This window comes from Silurus aristotelis (genome assembly GCF_946808225.1).
Source record: "Silurus aristotelis genome assembly, chromosome: 23".
Lineage (NCBI taxonomy): Eukaryota > Metazoa > Chordata > Actinopteri > Siluriformes > Siluridae > Silurus > Silurus aristotelis.
In genome coordinates this window covers 3,645,288-3,664,761 of record NC_139596.1, presented here as the reverse complement: position 1 = coordinate 3,664,761, position 19,474 = coordinate 3,645,288, and the positions used below count along the sequence as shown (strand labels likewise).

The following is a 19,474-nucleotide window of genomic DNA, read 5'->3' as shown; positions in this document are numbered from 1 at the left end:
GTAATGTCCTTTTTATGGCCTTATGTACAGTCGTTTGATGTTGTGGAACCAGGAGCTACTGAGCAACTCATAAAATAGCATCTAAGATCATCATAGATCCAACAATTTCCCCATGCCAGAGCCTTTTTAATCTGCACTTAAACTGGGAGAGTGGGTCTGAGCCCCGAACACTGTCAGGAAGACTATTCCAAAGTTTAGGAGCTAAATGTGAGTGTTCTACCACCTGTAGTCTACTTTGCTATTCTAGGAACTACCAGAAGTCCGGAGTTTTAAGATCTCAAGGAGCTTGACGGATTGTAGCGTGTTAGAAGACTGGATAGATACACGGGAGCCGAACCATTTAGTGTTTTGTAAGTAAGTAGCAACAGTTTGTAGTCATGTAGAGATGATAAGATTGGGGTTACATGGTGATATTTTCTCGACCTTGTGAGAACTCTGGCTGCTGCATTCTGGACAAACTGTAGCTTGTTTATTCATGATGCAGGACATCCAACTATTAATGCATTACAATAGTCCAGTCTGGAGGTCATGGACACGTGGATGAGCTTCTCTGGATCAGATATAGACATGTTTCTTAGCTTAGCAATATTTCTAAGGTGAAAGAAGGCTGTTTTTGTGCTATGAGGTCTTTTACTGTTGAACTAGTAAACATTTGAACATTCCCCTGTAAAACTTGCCCATGCTGCTCTTCCCTAGCTGAAGATTTCTTACTGACTTTGCAATACAGTTCATCCCAGAGCAGTTCAATAGCATTTGGGTGCAGTGACCAGGCAGGCGATTTCATGATAAAAAACACTTCAGCCTTTCTATATAATGCTTACAGAGCTTGGATGTATGCTTTATTGTCTTGATGTATAATGAAGTCCAATTAGACGGAATTGCATGGTGTTGAAGTATAAAATGGTAGCCATGTTGTTGCTCCAAAAAAAACCCAAACCATTAAGCTTCTACCTCCTGGTACAGCAGTAAAGATTGAAAATAACAACATACAGCCATTATTGTGTAAAAAGCAGGCGTCTATACTTCTATACAAGCTGCACATTGACTACTCTAAAATATCCAAGTTTCATTTCTATAGTATTTTCTCTTGAGACGATCTAATAAAATGGTTGCTAAAATGTGGGGGGTACACTTACTTTTGTGAGATACTGTGTATACATATACACACAAACACATCTGAATATGAAATGGTATTAGTGTGGCGCAATATGTGTGGAGAATGTGAGCTTTATACATTTACAATATGGAATATGCACATTGTATGTACAATTTTACAAAGGTATACACATTGGATATACAGATGATGGATATGTAGAAAATATCTAGGATATACAGTGAATTGACAGTTCACAATTCACTGCAGCCAAATCATTAATATACACTAAAGTACAAGCAATAAGATGTAGAAAAATGTTAAGGCTAGGTTTAATGAAAAGACTAGAAATGTTTATTCAAATAGAGCATTAATGGGGTAAAAACCTTGCAAAATAAGGACAATATACAGTACTGTTTCTATGTCCATGAAGAATGGATATACAGGTGGGAACTGTACTCTTTATTGGCCTTCAGTGGGGTCCTGCCTAAAATCAATTTACTTTTTAATACCATAATTTATGGTAAGCACCAATATTATATCGAAACACTGTAGAACAGAGCGCTGCATCTTCCAGGGGATTTCAAATGAACATGTTGAAGGAATGTTTTGGTGTCAATCCTACAGGAAAGAAAATTCTAAAGTATAAATGGTTCCTGAAAAAGACTTTTGAACTGTTAGGGCTGACCTTTCCGCACAACCTCTAGCTTTTCTTAAAAAGTCCATCTTGTATACCAAATGAATTTCTTCTCCTCTGTCAGCCTTAGTGGAATAAAGAAAGAAAAAAAATAAACAGCGATTAAATTCAATCCAATACATTTGAGCTTGTGCAGTTTGCTACAGATGCGTGTCGTGAGCTCTGATTAGCGCACGCTAGTCGCATGAAAATGTAGACGTAATTGAATGCCATCTAGAGGGTCTCGGAGTTTAAAATAACGATCCTAGAGGCAGTCTACCTCAGAGAAATACTATGAAATGAATGGACTAATGGGAATAATTTAACACGTATTCTGTGACGGCACGCCACTGCCGACCGGAGGGATACGTGTTCGAGCCACAGTATCGCCAAGCTGCAATTATTGTGCCCATTAACTATGTCTGCTACTGCGCTCTGACCCCAGCTTCCTAACAATCTGGGGGGATCGTAAGAAAGAAGGTCACTGTGCTGTAATTTATATTAAGCTTTAAGTTTATTTCTATATAGCTGTTTACAATGGACATTGTCTCAAAGCAGCTTTACAGACAGTAAGAATTATAAATGTATTTTTAATTTTTTTACATTTATTTATTCCCGATGAACAGGCCTGAGAGAGAGAGAGAGAGAGAGAGAGAGAGAGAGAGAGAGAGAGAGAGAGAGAGAGAGAGAGAGAGACTCTAAAATCGACTCCAAAAAGTCGGCTCTCAAAGCTTCGAAACGAAGAATCGACTCCTGCACAAAAAAAATAATTTGATCCGCCGTCGCACTGAGTGTTAACACTTTTTCCTCGGCGGAATGTTCGCGCATTAACGAGTATCCGATAATATTTCCTCATTTACTAAGTCGAAATTTTATGATATCTACATATACAGTTATTTATTTTTCTGTTTCCCCCCCCAAATACGTAGCTCCTACGTAGGCTGTGGTACGGGCACGCGCATTCTGTTACTAGGCAGATCCTCGCGAAACATGGCGGCGACTGGGAACGAAGCTGAGGCGCTGCTAGCCGATATCAAGGAGGAGGACGAGGAGGAGGAAGAAGAAGAGATGGAGCGAGAAATGGAGTCGGGAGAAGGAGAGGAAGACGAAGAGGCCATGGGCGCTGAGAACTCCGAAGACGAAGCGGACGACGACGACGACACGTCCGAGGACGAGCGGGAAAACGAGGCAGAGATCCAGCGCCTGGAGGAGCAGGTAAAGCTAAGCTAAGCCCGAACCGAGCTAGCCGTCGGTCTGTGAGAATGAATGGCGTCAGCTAGCTAGCCGTGGCTACGCAGACGGACAAATTAACCTGTCTCCTTAATAATTGTCTCATTCTGAAGGTAAAGGTGATGCTTTCTTCCCTCCCACATACAGATGTTTTCATCACATGTTTGTAGGTGATGGTGCACAAACTTTCACCTTCTAAAGGCTTCTCTCTCCAATTCCCCAACAAAAATGTTTAGCATCTACGCAATAATCCGGATCTGATTATGATCTGGATTATACGTATATAATGCTGCTTGCATCCGATTAGATTAGACGCACGGAAGACTTTCTGGCTGTAGAACATGCAATCAAAGTGCGCGCCATGCCGTGGGCGTGCGACCCACAGCGCCTTCGCGTATGTAGCTTTATTCAAAGAAGGAGTGTGAAACCCACAGCATGCAATCGATCAGACGAATCAATTAGAAAGCTGGATCGACTTCTGACAAAGAGGAATTAGTCCTCTTTTTGCGCATTATTTCCTGACGCATGCGCGGCGATTGGCGAGAAAAGTAGTTCTGAGCGTCGTTTGTTTCGGATGAGCGTCGTGCCAGGTGACGTCACAACCCGCATTTGCATATCAGATACCTGGAAGGTGGTGTTGGTACGGTAGGTATAGCAGTGCCTCCAACACAGAATACAGTTTTCCAAAAGAAATCAATAAAATGGGTCTGTATCTCCTGCATCTTTGTCAAATTCCTGTTTAAAACTCTGAAAAGGGAGAGCATTTACTTTACTTTTAACTGATACACAAGGATCGCATTGCAGACACTTTGACAGCTGTTGACGGAATCAAAACTGAACCCACTTTTACCGCTGCACGTTATCTCGCCATTAAGGTGCACCATTAAGTTGTGATATATAAAAAAAAAAAGACAAAATGAAAGTACATGATCATATCAGTGCCACCTGGTAAACAATCTAATATTCAAGTTCAAATTATATTCTAGAACGCTTTTAACAATTGACATTGTCCCAAAACAGCTTTACAGCTATTAAGAGGTTATAAAGCAGGAATGTATATGTTTAATTTGTGTGTAAGTGTACGTTTGTTCCATATCATGTTAAGTTCCCTAATAAAGTGGTCACTCTGGAAAAGGATAAAAATTTCCTGAGACCTTCTGAAAAACTTTGAGAGGACCCAGACTACTCATCTGAGTGACACCGAATGTCAGTTCATTACAGTTCCATCATTTATGAGGTGTACTGTCCAGTGACAGGGACTGTTCATGGAAACTGTGATCTTATCCATTGTAGTAGAATATTACAGGCCAAATCCATCCTCCAAGATCTTGAGTTGCTCAGGATCTTCATGGATCTATAGGCTGTTTATGTGGAACCATCCTCAGATATGGTACAGTAGGGTAAGGTAGGTAGGCAGGTGGGCAGGCATCAGACTCCTAATACAAGAGCAGATTCGAGGTGATTTGTATAATAAACGCTATAGACATTAGACATAAAAAAAAAAAAAAAAGAAAGAAAAGAGAACACAAATAGATTTTTTTTCTTTTTAGCATCTTTTGGTCAAACAGTAAAATTCCCACATTCTACTTTGTGAAAGAGGAGAAAATGTCTTTTTTTTTATCGGCACAGGATCACATTGCTGACAGCTGCTCACTGAATCAGAACTGGACTGACGAGGCTTTTGTCTATTTCGCCGTGGCACGCATCCTGCCATCATTCGTTCGGTTTGACGAATAACATTCACTCTGAGGAAAACTAGACATCTGGCTAGGAAACGCTGTGATTGACAGCGAAGAGAGAATACTGCACCCCTCCCCATCCAGTGCTTAAACATAAAACAATTTTCCGATAATCCACCATCTTTTTAATTTCCTCTCTTAATTGTCTGTAATAAAGCCTTCTTTATTATGAATACATGCACACTGGTAGATTTTTTACGCTTTAGATTTCACTAAACAAACACGGAATCAACGGGTTGTCCAGCGTCATTGGAGCCCGAGTCTGATTTTGTCACTAATCTCTGCTCTTTTACTCGTCCTGACCTAAAAATGTTTTTTTTAGCCCGATTTGTCAGTGGAAGCTGAGTGACTGTAGACACACCGATTTCAATGATATAGCTTTGTCAAGCTACAAAATCAGAAGAAATCAGAAGCAGGCTTAATGATCTGTAATACATTCATGTCCAAGTTTTGTTAATGTTATGATGATTGTAAATATGTGATGATCCAGTGATCACCAAATGTCTCCACAGAGCTCCCATAGATATTTTGTGCAAACAGCATTAATATACTACAGTTTTTTTTTATTTTTTTTGCAGCTGTCAATCAATGCATTTGATTACAATTGCCACGTCGACCTGATCAAGCTGTTGAGGCAGGAGGGGAAGCTGTACAGACTGCGCAAGGCCAGGCAGAAGATGAGCGAGCTGTTCCCGCTTACCGAAGGTACGAGCTGAAATGTTTTCACGAAGGAAAAAAACAGCCTGATTATTTAGCTGTGGTTTGAGCTGTGTTTTTTTTTTTTTTTTTTAGAAGATTTGTAATGGGTTGTTATGAATGGGGGAAAAGACACAAGTGACAAGGGTTTTTTAAATACGAGATGAATAAACGAGTGAACGTCTCCTGGGTCTGTGTCACCGTGGGTGGTAGGAGTTTCTATTCCTGTCTATGGAGGTGTATTAAAGGTGTACTAAAGCACTCTTAAGTTATTGACTCTTGGAGTGCGTTTATTCCATGTGCTCCTCAGACTCTGAGTTACAACTGAATCTCGTGAAATAATTACCCTTGATCTTTATTGATCTTCGCAGAGATCTGGCTGGACTGGCTGAAGGATGAAATCGGCCTGACCGAGGGCGACGAGGTGGAGCGCGAGAAGATCTACGAGCTCTTTGAGAAAGCCATAAAAGACTACATCTGTAAGCGCCGGCCCCGTTTCTGAATGAATAGTAATCTGACTCGCTCGCTTGTTCTGGTAGCAGTTTGGAAAATCTTTCCAATTTTTTTCTCACCCCCCATCTGGCAGTAAAATGTAACAGCTGGCACATTGTAAATAAGTGACCCATTGAATCTCTGTGGAATTTAAAATGTTACAATTTATTTTTGACATCCGTAATCAAGTAAAAGCCATCTGCAGCGATGGCAAATAGCGTCCAAAATCCATGACTCATTCTTGCTTGTGATTGAGCAGATGCTATTTAGGTTTCTTAAAAAAAAAATAATAGAAAAGAGAGATTTTTAAAATGCTTTTCCAGTAATACAGAACTGAAACATGATCGGTATTTTGATGTTCAGTATGGTTTTGTTAACCTGTGTGTTTTTTCGCCATCTTTCTCATAGGTCCCGATATCTGGTTGGAGTTTGCTCAGTACTCTATAGGCGGCATGGGGGCTGCCGGAGGCATCGACCGAGTGCGCGCCATCTTCGAGAGGGCTCTGACAGCCGTTGGTTTGCACATGACCAAAGGAGCTGCGCTCTGGGAGGCGTTTCGGGAGTTCGAGATCGCCATTCTGTCCACCCTTCAGGTGATGCTTTCTTTAGTGCACAAAGTCGCTATCGTTCAATATGTGGTTCGGTGTAGTTTGGATAGCTGTTAAGTTGAGCTCCTGCTGCCTCCAGCGAAGGATTAAACATTAACATGGTCCGCTATCTGTTACAGCCTCCTCCTGGCAGTGTCTCGAGTCCTGAGCAACAGGAGCAGCTGAATGTGCAGCTTGAAAGAATTCACACTCTCTTCAGAAGGCAGCTCGCAATACCTCTAATGGGTAATACCTTTTATCTTTTTGCTTCCGTCATGGAGGAGGGTCATGTACGCACAGATTATGTCTCTGTTTTACATTGTCGGTTCATAGAGTAGAGAAGAATAAAACAGGTCAGACACCAGAATGGAGCTGGATTTACAGCTTCTCCATGCAAACCTACACACACAGGCATGAGCTATATAAGGAGCCAACAGCTGGTCGCCCACGCCACCTGCACCTAGCCAGATGGTCTGGGGGTGTGTGCATGAGAGCATTGTTGACATTGATTTAAAAGAAAAAAATAAGGAAAAAAAAAAAACATTTTATTTTTTATAATTTTTTTTTTCCCCTCCTTCTCCCCCAACCCCAAAAACAAAGCCAAAACACACAAAGCTTCTGCGCAGCTTGGCTCATGTTTTCTTGGCTTTCCTGCTCTTTTCTAGGAAATATTTTTTTTCACGTTTGGCTGCAACCACCTGCGTTACAGCCTCTGTGTGTGTAAAAAAAATAAAAAAAAGAAAGAAAGAAAAGGTGTCAAAAGCGATGATCCGGAATGAATAAACAAAACGGTACGGTAGATTTTGTTCTCGGCCTTGAATCTGATGCTTCTCAGCTCACCATGGTTGTGAGGAGTGATTCATTGAGATATTGTATCCTTCCTGGCAGCTGTCTTTTCTCCCAGGTGTTTTTTGTTCACACAGCTGCCACTCACTTAGTGCTTTTTTTGTGTTGGGTGTGAAATCCCAGAAGATCAGACATATCTTTATTTATTTAATTAATATTTAAACTAGGTCATCTTGCACTAACATCCATACCAATTATTGGCTGATTGGATAAACTGTATGGACGAGCAGGTGATGAGAGATGTCTGAGATGAATGCACTCTTTTTAGAATTGCTTTGATTCGAAAGCATCTTAGATGCTGTAAGACATCAGACTTTAAAGCAGATAAACTGCTTCAACAATTGAAAGCCATTTCTGGTTCTATTCCTGTCAGCCAAGAACAGGATTATGAGGATACAGAGAACACAGGTTCATCACAATTAGACAGTTGATTAATGAAATGCCACCTGGCCTGATGATCAGTGGCATTTCAGAATTTGGCATCAGCATCAAGCCATTGGCCCAACCTGCTGTGTGGCCACAATCCACAATCTAGTGGAACATCTTCCCAGAATATTTGAGGTTATTATAAGAGCAAATGAGGGCTTTAAAAAAGCGCATACAAACCTTATGGTCAGGTTGTCCACAAACTTTTGTTCGTATTGTGTATCAAATGAAGCGTTTCCCTGATCCTTAGAACAGAAAACTGGAATAATTGGCTGTTCATGGTAATCAGCCTTGTTATTATGATATACAGATATGGAGAGCACATACACTGAATACTCAGATTGGACAGATGAGGGTATACCGGCGATGGTCACACAGCATTACAAGAAAGCTCTGCAGCAGCTGGAGAGTCACAGGCCTTACGAAGAGGCTCTGGTATAGCTTATATTTCTATAAAAATAAATAAATAAATAATAATAATTGCAAACCACCCTCACGTTAACACGCTTTTCCCTTGTGCTGTAGTTGATGTCCGAGCCGCCGAAGCTGGCCGAGTATCAGACTTACATCGAGTACGAGATGAAGGAGGGAGACCCCGCTCGAGTTCAGATCATCTTCGAGAGAGCGCTGGCGGAGAATTGCTTAGTTCCAGACCTTTGGGCCAAATACACAATCTATCTGGTAAGAACCCGGAGTGTTTATATGCGCAAACATGAACCGAACGTGAACTTCGGCATGGGCGTATGTTAGTGTATATTTAAAAGCGCTCGAATAGCAATTTGACTGTGAATATATACTGCGTCAAAATTCATTTTACATTAGATTTATTTAAGTGTTCAAAAATACCAGCCATTTGTGTCTTCTTTTAAGATTACTGATCGCCTGTTGAAAAATTAAGTTCAGAATGCATCAAATTGTGCCCCCTTTGATACTCTCACACACTCATCCAGTCACTATGCCCGTTTTTTTAAATACATTTTTTAATCACCTGTGCACATGCCTCCTCGTTTAATTTATTCGAGAGCGTTTTAATGACATGCTAATGAGCAGCACTAGCCACAAATGCACACCGGCCCATTAGGGGCTCTAGCACAGATGGCGAAAGGAGGGGAGGGGAGGAAAAGAGAGGGAGAGATGACTAAACGAGAGCTTCAGGTGGAATGGCCTTAACAGCTGTGGTGAGGATGTTAATCCATGCCTGAACATTTAGGCTTTTCTTCGATCCAGGAGCATTGCTCTAGCGGATGATAGTGCATTAAAAGCGAATGTGTAATTAAGTTCACCGCCTGCTTGTACGCTAAACTGATTAAAATCTTGTCAGCTGTGCGTAACTGGATTATATGCTCTGTTTCACTGTAAACACACTGCATCCTTTATTTTTCCCCTTAATGCTTTTATCTGATTTATTTATCACGATTCAGACAAAAGTGTAGCGGTGAGACGTGTTGCTCTGGGAATACACGTCCTAGGCACTGAAAAAATACATAGACACTACGAGCTTATCCAGTAAATTGAGGAAGATTCCAGGAAAAAAAGAACAGTAGTGTGGTATTTGGAGAAACGTCGCATGCGTGTTGCAATCGCGTTCTCCAAAAATGTTTTTGAGAATCAGGTTTCATTTGGAGACAAACAGCTTTATGTAACAAGACTTCTCGGCTGGCTTCCAGGACATTTTTTAATAGCAGTAAGCCGGCTCCATCTGCTGGTAGGCAGAGTGAAGAGTCGGATCGGAATAGAGACTTCCCGCTGGTCGTAGCAGTTTGAAATCCTGTAAGGCAAGTTTGGTAGATGGTAAAACGTGCTTTTGAGAGGCGTATGTGCAGCTTCTGATCTTCAACCTTGTAATAACCATGTACATAGAGCAAGCTAATACCAATTTCTTGTTGTCCAAAGTGATTTGCTCAAATACGGCTAAAATGTACACTGTAATCCACCCCTTGTGTGATCTATGATTTTCTTTTGCGATCTGTTAAACGAGTAATTAGTAACGGGTTCTTTTGCTGTCATCCCCCTCAGGATCGCCAGTTGAAGATCAAGGAGCTGGTGTTGTCCTGTCATGAACGGGCGGTCCGGAACTGCCCCTGGACCATGGGCTTGTGGAAGAGCTACCTGGTGGCTCTGGAGAGACACAGCGCAGAGCATCACATAGTCTCTGGTACTGAATCTGAAAAAAAAAGTCCTAATAGTAGTAATTCAGACAGGTGACAAGGTAAAAGAAAAACAGGTCCTTGTCCATTAAAAGACACCAGTAGAGCATTCAGATACTATAATTCTTGAGTAATCACTTTTCTAAATGTTTTGATGATAGAGGTGGTGATGGTTGAGAGAGACTCCAAAATTACCCCATAGGTGTTGCATTTTGTATGTCAAGGCCTCAGTGTCTTTTTTTTATTTTATATTCTCATTTGCTGTGGATTGGGGCGGAGTCATCCCGGATAAGGCCACACCCATTAGCGTGGACTCGTTTCATCGACAATATATATTTCTTTTGTTTATTCTGTCACCTATCTGTATATGTTGAAAAGCAATATTAATAAGTGTGCCTATATATGGACTAAAGTATTGGGACACCCGACTTTCCAAACCATATACGGTTCTTCCCCAATAGATGTTTATTCACACAAGGTATTGACACACAATGTATTTATTAAAAGCTGCTTTGTTTTTACATTTTTATTTATCCTAATGGGCTGTATAGAAACATATTGGGAGTAAACCAGTAGTTTTATGTGAAATCAGACATCGAGCACCCCTGTCTAAACAAAATGGCATGATCCGCATTTCATAACACCTCGGCGAAGATTCGACTGTGAGCTTGGTAGTCAATTCGTCGAAGCATCGAATCTACGACTTTACACTCCAAAAAGTCCAATCTCCCCAGAAGAGTGGCGATTTTTGTAACAGTAAATGTCCACTAAATGTGGAAACAGGATGTTTAAAAAGAAGCGCATCCCAGTCTCATGCTCAGGTGTCCACAAACTTTTGTTCATATAGTGTATTCTGAATTGCTATGTCTGACCTAAGAGTGGTTTTTCTGCAGATGTGTTTGAAAAGGCGCTGAATGCAGGCTTCATCCAGGCCACCGATTACGTGGAGATCTGGCAGTCGTACCTGGACTACCTGAGACGGCGTGTCGATTTTAGCAAAGGTGAGAAGACGATAATTGCTGAGCTTTTGGCCAAGACTGACCTACATGTGTTTGGTCCCTGATGAGCCGTGTGGCTAAAAGAGAGAAGGACGTTGGTTTCACCTAAAGTTCTTTTCTGAAAAAGCCGTTGTAAAGAACCCTATGATTTACTTCTCTATATAAAAAGCATGTAACTTTTCCGTGTGTCTCTCCATTCGTCCAAAACTAAACTAATGAAGAAAACAGACAGGCTCATTCCTCCCCTCCTACACGCTCGTAAAATCGCACCTCTTGCATAATTATTCTAATAAATAATTCCTGATCTCACTAAAGCAGCTGCAGACTGAACTGTAATTACAAAGGATAAAAATGGCATAAAGAGTTGGCCGTCACCAGAGGGCAGTAACAGCGCTGGATTGATTTGCTGCCATGACGCAGCTCTATGCAGAACCACTAATGTATTCCACGTTATTTAAATAGTTTGGAAGGATTCTGTTTCTAAACGTAAACTTGTTGCAGAAAGCTGGAGGTTATTTCAATTGTGGGAATTTTTAAATGTGGAAATTTCTATATGGAAACACCGTCTTTTAGGTAAGAGGTACAAACGCACAAGAATTGGACAAAGTTTTGTGGGCAGATGAGTCCACATTGTACAATTTTGGATCTAACAGAAGAACTTGTGTAAGACAGGGACCAGGAGAGATGATGTTAGCAGACCTCCCCCACCCCCACAGTCAAACATATGGAGGTGGAAGGTCAATAGTTTCGGGTTGTTGTGGAGCAGGGAATGTTGGAGACTTATTCCATGTGAAAGGAATCCTGAACCAACATGGTTATAATTCCATACTTCATTTACCATTCCATACTTTACAGTAGCTTAGAAAATATACAGTTCACTTCGGTCACCTGCTGATTTGTGATCAATTACAGAGGGGAGCAGAGAGCTGGAGGAGCTGCGGGCGGCCTTCACACGCGCTCTCGACTACCTGAAGCAAGACGTGGAGGAACGTAAGTGGGGGAGGGGCATTAATGGCCTAATCAATTTGTTTGTGGTTGCTTTAAGTGTGTGTACTTTATTTTTAATAGAGAACATCATCGATGTAAAAAATAACAAAACGCAGTTGGTTAATTACTTAATTGTCGACTCCTACTTGGTATAAGTGCAGTTCAAACATAATGCATTTTTGACACGACTGTGGGCATCGGTCACAGGGTTTACCGAGAGTGGCGACCTGTCCTGTACAATAATGCAAGTCTGGGCCAGAATAGAGGTGAGCGCAAATCCTCTTCCGAATCTTTTTTCATTCTTCTTTCTACATTGATTTCATTTTCTGTTGTTTTTCTTTTCTCGAATTTGCTGTTTCTTTTCCTGTTCAACAGGCTTTGCACTGTAAGAATATGCAGAAAGCACGAGAACTGTGGGACAGCATTATGACAAAAGGGAATGCCAAGTACGCCAACATGTGGCTCGAGTATTACAATCTGGAGAGGTCAGTGTCTCACAGAATATTGTGTTAACAAATCAGGCACGAGGTATCAGTTGTAAGAAAGTCGTTCCTCAGCGCGGCCAGCAATCGAAGCAAAAGTACCAGCTGTTTGTTTACGACTGTGGTGAAAGTGCAGGTACTGAGTCGTATTTGTTCCCAGGTCGTATGGAGACGCAGCACATTGTCGAAAAGCCCTTCACCGAGCAGTGCAGTGCACGTCGGATTATCCAGAGCACGTGTGTGACGTTCTTCTCACTTTTGAGAGGGTCGAGGGTAAGTGCTTCAGCACTCAAGCTGTTCTGGCCAGATGTGCATTAAAAGCCTTGACTGGGATGTTATTGTGCCTATAGATTCACAGGTTTCTCTTCTTTTCCTATTCTCTCTTCAACCTCTCCTATTCCCCTGCTTCTCCTCTATTCTTTCTCTTCCTTTCCTCTCCTTTCCTCTCACCTTTTCTCTTTCTCTCCTCTCTTTCTCTTCCTCTCTGCTCTTTTCCACTTTCCTCTCCTCTCCTTTCCTCTCACCTTTTCTCTTCCTCTCCTCTCTTTCGCTTCCTCTCTGTTCTTTTCCACTTTCCTTTTCTCTTCCCTTTTCCATTCTTTCTTCTTTTTCTCTTCCTTCTCTCCCCTTCCCGCTCCTCTCCTTTTTTCTCTTCCTTTTCTTTCCCATGTTCTCTATCCTCTCCTCACTTCAGCCGCCCTCTCCTTTCTTCTCCCGTTTTTAATTTTTATGTATTTTATTGTTAATAATGCACGTTCGTTTCATTATTTCTCAGGCATCTTTTTTTTTTTTTTTTCCCCCTCTGCTGCCTTTTTCTTTTAACAGCTTATTATATCCATCTGCAGGTTCTCTGGAGGACTGGGACGCTGCTGTCCAGAAGACGGAGACTAGACTGAATCGAGTGAATGAGCAGAGAGCGAAGGTACGACTCCGAACCACCTGTCCACATCCCGTTCCGTTGTCCTTTTTGAGTTTTAAATTCACAAATCGCATTAATCGATGCTTCCCCTGTTCATCTCCATCAACTAGCTTCCCCTGTTCATCTCCATCAACTAGCTTCCCCTGTTCATCTCCATCAACTAGCTTCCCCTGTTCATCTCCATCAACTAGCTTCCCCTGTTCATCTCCATCAACTAGCTTCCCCTGTTCATCTCCATCAACTAGCTTCCCCTGTTCATCTCCATCAACTAGCTTCCCCTGTTCATCTCCATCAACTAGCTTCCCCTGTTCATCTCCATCAACTAGCTTCCCCTGTTCATCTCCATCAACTAGCTTCCCCTGTTCATCTCCATCAACTAGCTTCCCCTGTTCATCTCCATCAACTAGCTTCCCCTGTTCATCTTCATCAACTAGCTTCCCCTGTTCATCTTCATCAACTAGCTTCCCCTGTTCATCTCCATCAACTAGCTTCCCCTGTTCATCTCCATCAACTAGCTTCCCCTGTTCATCTCCATCAACTAGCTTCCCCTGTTCATCTCCATCAACTAGCTTCCCCTATTCATCTCCATCAACTAGCTTCCCCTGTTCATCTTCATCAACTAGCTTCCCCTGTTCATCTTCATCAACTAGCTTCCCCTGTTCATCTTCATCAACTAGCTTCCCCTGTTCATCTCCATCAACTAGCTTCCCCTGTTCATCTCCATCAACTAGCTTCCCCTGTTCATCTCCATCAACTAGCTTCCCTGTTCATCTCCATCAACTAGCTTCCCCTGTTCATCTCCATCAACTAGCTTCCCCTGTTCATCTCCATCAACTAGCTTCCCCTGTTCATCTCCATCAACTAGCTTCTCCTGTTCATGTGTACATTTATTTGTGCAGGTGTGCTTGTAGTACCAGTGCACCAGTTTTATGTCAAACATATCAGGCTGCTCTATTAAGCAAATTGAACTCGGAGGAGCTCTGTAATGGAGCGATCCACACTCTACCGCATGGAGATGCCAGATTTGACTCTGTTTACATGTGCATAGCCGTGTCTACGTTACCGATCTGCCACTTGGAGTTAAAACAAAAAATAGGCAAATGAGATCATCTTTCAGTAACTAAATATGTTATGCTCAAGTGCTGGGGGATGGATGAGATGATTTGGTGAATTGTACGTGTCTAATCGGTTTAACATGCGATAGAAGAAAGTATCTGATGAAACTTGGGTCTTGCATCTGATCTCTGTTTCTGTACAGGCAGCGGAGAAGGAGGCTGTGCTGTTCCAGCAAGAAGAAGATCGATTCGAACAGCGGCGTAAAGCCAAGGCCGAGAAGAAAGCGCAGAAAAAGGGCCAGAAAACCAACAGGACTGGAGACAAGAGGAAGGCAGAAGACGTGGATGAAGACGAATGGGGAGAGGAGACAGGTACGGGCGTCAAAGAATGCAGCATAAAACAAACCACAGTTTGGTTAAATCTTGTTCATAAAAATCCATTTGTGCCTGAATTTCCAGAGCATAAGAGACATAAAGGTGAAGAGGATGTCCAAGAGGAGCAGATGGAAACCGAAAGCGGGTCGTTCCGGCGGCGCGCTGCTCCGCAACCCACAATCGGGGCACCATCCATCTGGAAAAACCAGCAGTCGGCGACGGAAACGAGAAACACGACGCCCCGTGTGCCGGACGACCGCAACGACTCGAGCAGCGTGTTCGTCAGTAATTTGGCCTTTAACCTGGAAGACCCAGAGGGCAAAATGAGGGCTGCGTTCGGAAGTTGCGGCACCGTCGTGCAGGTGCGACCCGTGTTCACGCCGAAGGGCGCGTTCCGCGGATACTGCTACGTGCAGTTCGAAGACGAGCTGGTCGCTCGCGATGCGCTGAAGCTCGACAGGCACGAAGTGGACGGACGGCCCATGTTCGTGTCTCCCTGCGTGGACAAGAGCAAGAACCCTGACTTTAAGGTACGTTGAACGAAAGGCGGTTTATATTTTAGGGATGTAAATATGTTGCTTGGATGCGTGCGGTTTTATTTTTGATTGGAAGTCGAATCCTTGCTCTGCTCTCCCAAGGTTTTCAAATACAACACCTCAATGGAGAAGCACAAAATCTTCATCTCAGGGCTGCCTTTCTCCTGCACCGCCGAGAAGCTGGAGGAGCTGTGCAAGGAGCACGGCCCGGTCAAAGCCGTCCGCCTCGTCACCAACCGCTCCGGCAAACCCAAGGTTTGCATAATAAAATATTTGTGTAATAAAATATTTGAAAACGTCCCAATTTTTCCAATTGATTATTAGGCTACAGCGAATACAAGTTTCTGTAAATGTTATAACAGTTATAAGCCAGATTTGTGTTTGTGCGTGGGGTATTCTGCAGGGCCTGGCCTACGTGGAGTTTGAGAACGAGGCGCAGGCTTCTCAGGCCGTGTTAAAGATGGACAGGACGAAGCTGGAGAACCACACGCTCTCGGTGGCTATTAGCAATCCTCCATCCAGGAAGACAGAATTCACACCAGCTCTGGGAGGCATGATGCCTAGGCAGTTTCAGGGCACGTGAGTACAACGGACCAGAGAAAATTCAAATATATATATAATCTATATTCAGTTTTGAAATGATTAGTGAAATGAAGTGTTTCCGAAAAATTGTGGTTATAGTAAGAACACAGATAAAGAACTCGCATTCCGAGTGTCCACGTGTTAATCGATACCTTCTGCCTATTCAGAATCGGAGAACTGCATAGCGATGTGGGGTCACAGGCTGGTTGTTACCATAAGCAATTTTTGGTTTCTTGCTAACCGAGTTCCTCTGTTCTGATTTCAGTCGTGGAAAAGGACGCACACAGGTCTCTTTACTCCCTCGTTCCCTGCACCGTCAGAACACACCACAGGCGAAAGCGGAGAACGGCACCTCGGCCAAGCAGCAGGACGGCATGAGCGACGGGGTGCAAGCCGAAAACCTGGAAACAAAGCCGCTGACCAACGAGGATTTTGCAAGGATGCTCCTGAAAAAGTGAAAAAAGAAAAAAAAAAACATCCTGTTAACTTGCCTTGTGTCAGAAGCCATTCTGTGTCCTTAACGCGATATAGAGGAAGACAAGCAGTGCTTTTTTTGTTTTCTTTTACGTTCGATTTCCTGTAAATACCCGACTCCACCAAGTTCTATCAAAAAAGAAAAAAAAAAGAAAAAAAAAAAGGTTTTAGCCGTGTATCCTTGACACGAGTGCGTTATTTTGTTTCTTTGATTGGGTTTGAAAGGAAAAATCTTTCTTTCTTTCTTTCTTTCTTTCTTTCTTTCTTTCTTTCTTTCTTTCTTTCTTTCTTTCTTTCTTTCTCTCGATGTCAATCCGCGTGTGATCCTTGTTATTTCAAATTTAGGCGTAAGCAAGATTTTAGTATTCACTACAAAGTTATAGTGCGTTATAAATTAGAATCTGTGTGTATATGCTATCAGTTTGCTTTTTTTTTTTTTTTAAACACTGCTTCGGTTAGAAGGGAAAAAAAACGTGATCAGCGTAATTTATTTCGCAGCGCTAAAACTCCGTTGTGTTGAGAGGGGAAGAATCCAGAACACGAATCCTAGACAAGACTCCTTTTCTGGATTCGAGATCGTGGCCGCAGTTTCATGGGGGGGAGGGGATTTGCACAAAGCCATGAGTTTGTCGTATCATACAAGTCGAACCCTGTGTGGTGATTGTATTAGGTTTTTTTTTATTATTTTTTTTTTTTATTTTTTTTTTAGGGTTATGATCCCAGATGTCTGACACAGCAGTTTTGCCTTACCTTGTTGGCACAGTATTGAGAAACCTGACCGTTGTTTTCACACGAGGTTAGAAAATTCTGTTCCGTCGGCAAACCGAACACAAATCTAGAACCTGACTCCAGTTGGAGATGAGGTCAGTACGACTTCTATAACATGGTCAGCGGTCGGATGGCCTTCTGTCCGGCTGAGCCGTTTGCTTTAGATGGTTTCCTGTCTTTGTGGAAATGAACATTGCCGTGATTTAAGAATCTATGCAGCTGTTTCATCGCTAGAACCTTCCATGTTGTTTTGCCTGAACGATTCCCGTTTCCCCTCTGCCATACTGTATATAACACACCCACCCACCCACCATACCATGTAGTAGAAGATGAGAACGGAAGGCTCGAACCCCTTTTAACTGCATATTTATTACGTGTGATGTATATTATTATAATTTTTTTCTCGAGCCCCTCCCTCCGCCTGGTCCCTTTTTACCGAATGTCCGTGGAGCGATCGCCTCCCCTCGCCGGTAGGCCGTAAACCGTTTTTGTACAGCGTTTGTATATTTCGATCCGAAGGAATAGTAGCTCCAAATATTTGCTTCTGATCACCACAGTGGCCTCAATAGTAACGAGAAAAGAAGCGTGCCGTTGCAGCTCGTCCGAATCCTCATGTCTTTAGAAAGTATTCTTCTTGAGACCCCTTCCAATGTCGTCGTCGTCGTCTTTTTTTTTGGGTCCCTTTTTCCTCATTCATTGTTTACCTGACAGCCGAAAACGTCGTATGGTCGTATTTCTTTTCCCCCCTCCTCCATACTACTTTTCCTAAATTGTTTCAAGATCAATTAAACCATACGTGAACATCAAAACAGTGCCGGGTGATTTTTCTTTCAAGAACCAATAAGAGAGGAGGATGATGACTCTATATAGTATTGCGAATGATAATGTTTGTCATTTGAATATTTTTTGGGGGAATTAATTCTTTCTATCACTTCTGCTATAGCAGCTATGAAGAGACGTTCCCTCACCAGCCTCTTTCTTTTATATCTTGAGTAGCAGTAGCTCAGTGGTTAAGCTGTTGGACTTCTGATTGCAAGGTCGGGAGATCAAAACCCAGCACTATCAAGATACCATTGTGGGGCCCTTAAACAGGGCCCTTGGTTGTATATGTTTGCTTATTGTTTTTTGATGCAGTTAGTGTTAATGGCTTTAGGTACAATTAGACATTACAACAGTAGACTCTAATTTCAATTCAGTTTTATTTGTTCTTTAAATGATTACAGAGGTTGTTTTTTTTCTTTTAATGGTTTATCCCTAATGAGTAAGCAACATTCGCAAGGAAAACCCCCTTGAGGTGGTACAAGGAGGAAACCTTGAGAGGAATCAGATTCCATCTCTGTGACACTGAACTGTTCATGCAATTTTCTTGAGTTGCTTAGAAACTTCATGGATTTTTAGGCTGTTCATGTGGAACCATCCTCAGCTGCACAGTGTCTCTCCAATTAAAGAGAAATCCACTGAGCAGGAGGGGGTCCGAATGGATCTGACTGATCCGGAAAGAAGAAAGTGACAGGAGCACCTGGTCACTGGTACCTCAGGAGAATGGTTTCAAATGTGTCAACACTAGTTATATTATGTTTTTCTCTTTAATACTCACTAAGAATTTCAGGGATTTTTTTTGCTGAGACGGTTTGGAAGTGCATCATAAATGAATGGACCGTTCTGCTTTTTATGTTTAACAGTCATTTTTGTTTTAGAGATCCTGTTTGGAGCTTGTTATGAAGGTACTCGTCCCATTCCAGGTTATCTTTTTTTGTCTATTAATTTGACTAGTGTTTTATTAATGGACAATGTCCTAAAGTAGCTTTAGAGAATGAAATAATTTAACTAACTAAAAAAAATTTTATGAGAGAGAAACCAGACTCAAAAGAGAACTGATCCTTATCCACTCATGGAATGTCCATTCATTATAGTTTCATAATTGGTGAGGTTATCACCTGTTCACCGATGGTTCGTGGTGATTGTAGTCCTAAACCACACTATTTTCATGATTCCTGAGTTTAACCCTCCAGAGCCTCCTCATAAATCTTTAGACTGTTCATGTGGAACCGTCCTCAGCAGCAGCAAGTGGTCTCCATTCAAAGTGTAAGGACCTCAAGATGAATCCGATGGATCCAGAAGGAAGAAAGGGACAGGATCATTGGTGCTTTATATACGAGTTGAATGAGGTCTAAGGGTGGGCTTTGAAATACAAATCTGTCTCCAATTCTGAGGCGTTCCTGAGCTGAGTGGTATAACAGATCATTGTAAGTCAATCTAGATAAGGGAAAGCATTACATCCTGAAGAATTTCTTGTCAGAAAACGTCCATAAATGATAACTTTTTTGTGGAAACCCCCCACAAATTCTTAATTTTCCATAAGGCAT

General features: G+C 42.2%; 2 protein-coding genes across 3 annotated transcripts in view; one reads left to right on the top strand and one right to left on the bottom strand.

The window, feature by feature from the left end:
• The window catches only part of LOC310717971 (D-amino-acid oxidase-like), a 188,335-nt gene that overhangs the window by 137,960 nt on the left and 30,901 nt on the right, over window positions 1-19,474 (bottom strand). The window lies entirely within an intron of this gene.
• On the top strand, window positions 2,585-17,917 carry sart3 (spliceosome associated factor 3, U4/U6 recycling protein). Its single transcript, XM_083526361.1, has 20 exons — window positions 2,585-2,603; window positions 2,699-2,984; window positions 5,317-5,443; window positions 5,806-5,913; window positions 6,335-6,519; window positions 6,654-6,759; window positions 8,096-8,220; window positions 8,311-8,466; window positions 9,802-9,940; window positions 10,826-10,933; window positions 11,843-11,920; window positions 12,125-12,183; window positions 12,293-12,402; window positions 12,560-12,672; window positions 13,245-13,321; window positions 14,577-14,745; window positions 14,833-15,278; window positions 15,387-15,539; window positions 15,688-15,863; window positions 16,132-17,917. Exons 2-20 carry the CDS (start codon window positions 2,760-2,762, stop codon window positions 16,322-16,324), a joined length of 2,853 nt encoding a protein of 950 aa, XP_083382487.1. The 5' UTR covers window positions 2,585-2,603; window positions 2,699-2,759; the 3' UTR covers window positions 16,325-17,917.

Excerpts from the sequence above, each read along its gene's own strand:
- sart3 (XM_083526361.1), top strand. The coding sequence starts at position 2,760 with ATGGCGGCGACTGGGAACGAAGCTGAGGCGCTGCTAGCCGATATCAAG. Across the intron at positions 5,914-6,334 it reads AGCCATAAAAGACTACATCT|GTCCCGATATCTGGTTGGAG; the intron begins GTAAGCGCCGGC and ends TCTTTCTCATAG. Across the intron at positions 12,403-12,559 it reads GAGTATTACAATCTGGAGAG|GTCGTATGGAGACGCAGCAC; the intron begins GTCAGTGTCTCA and ends ATTTGTTCCCAG.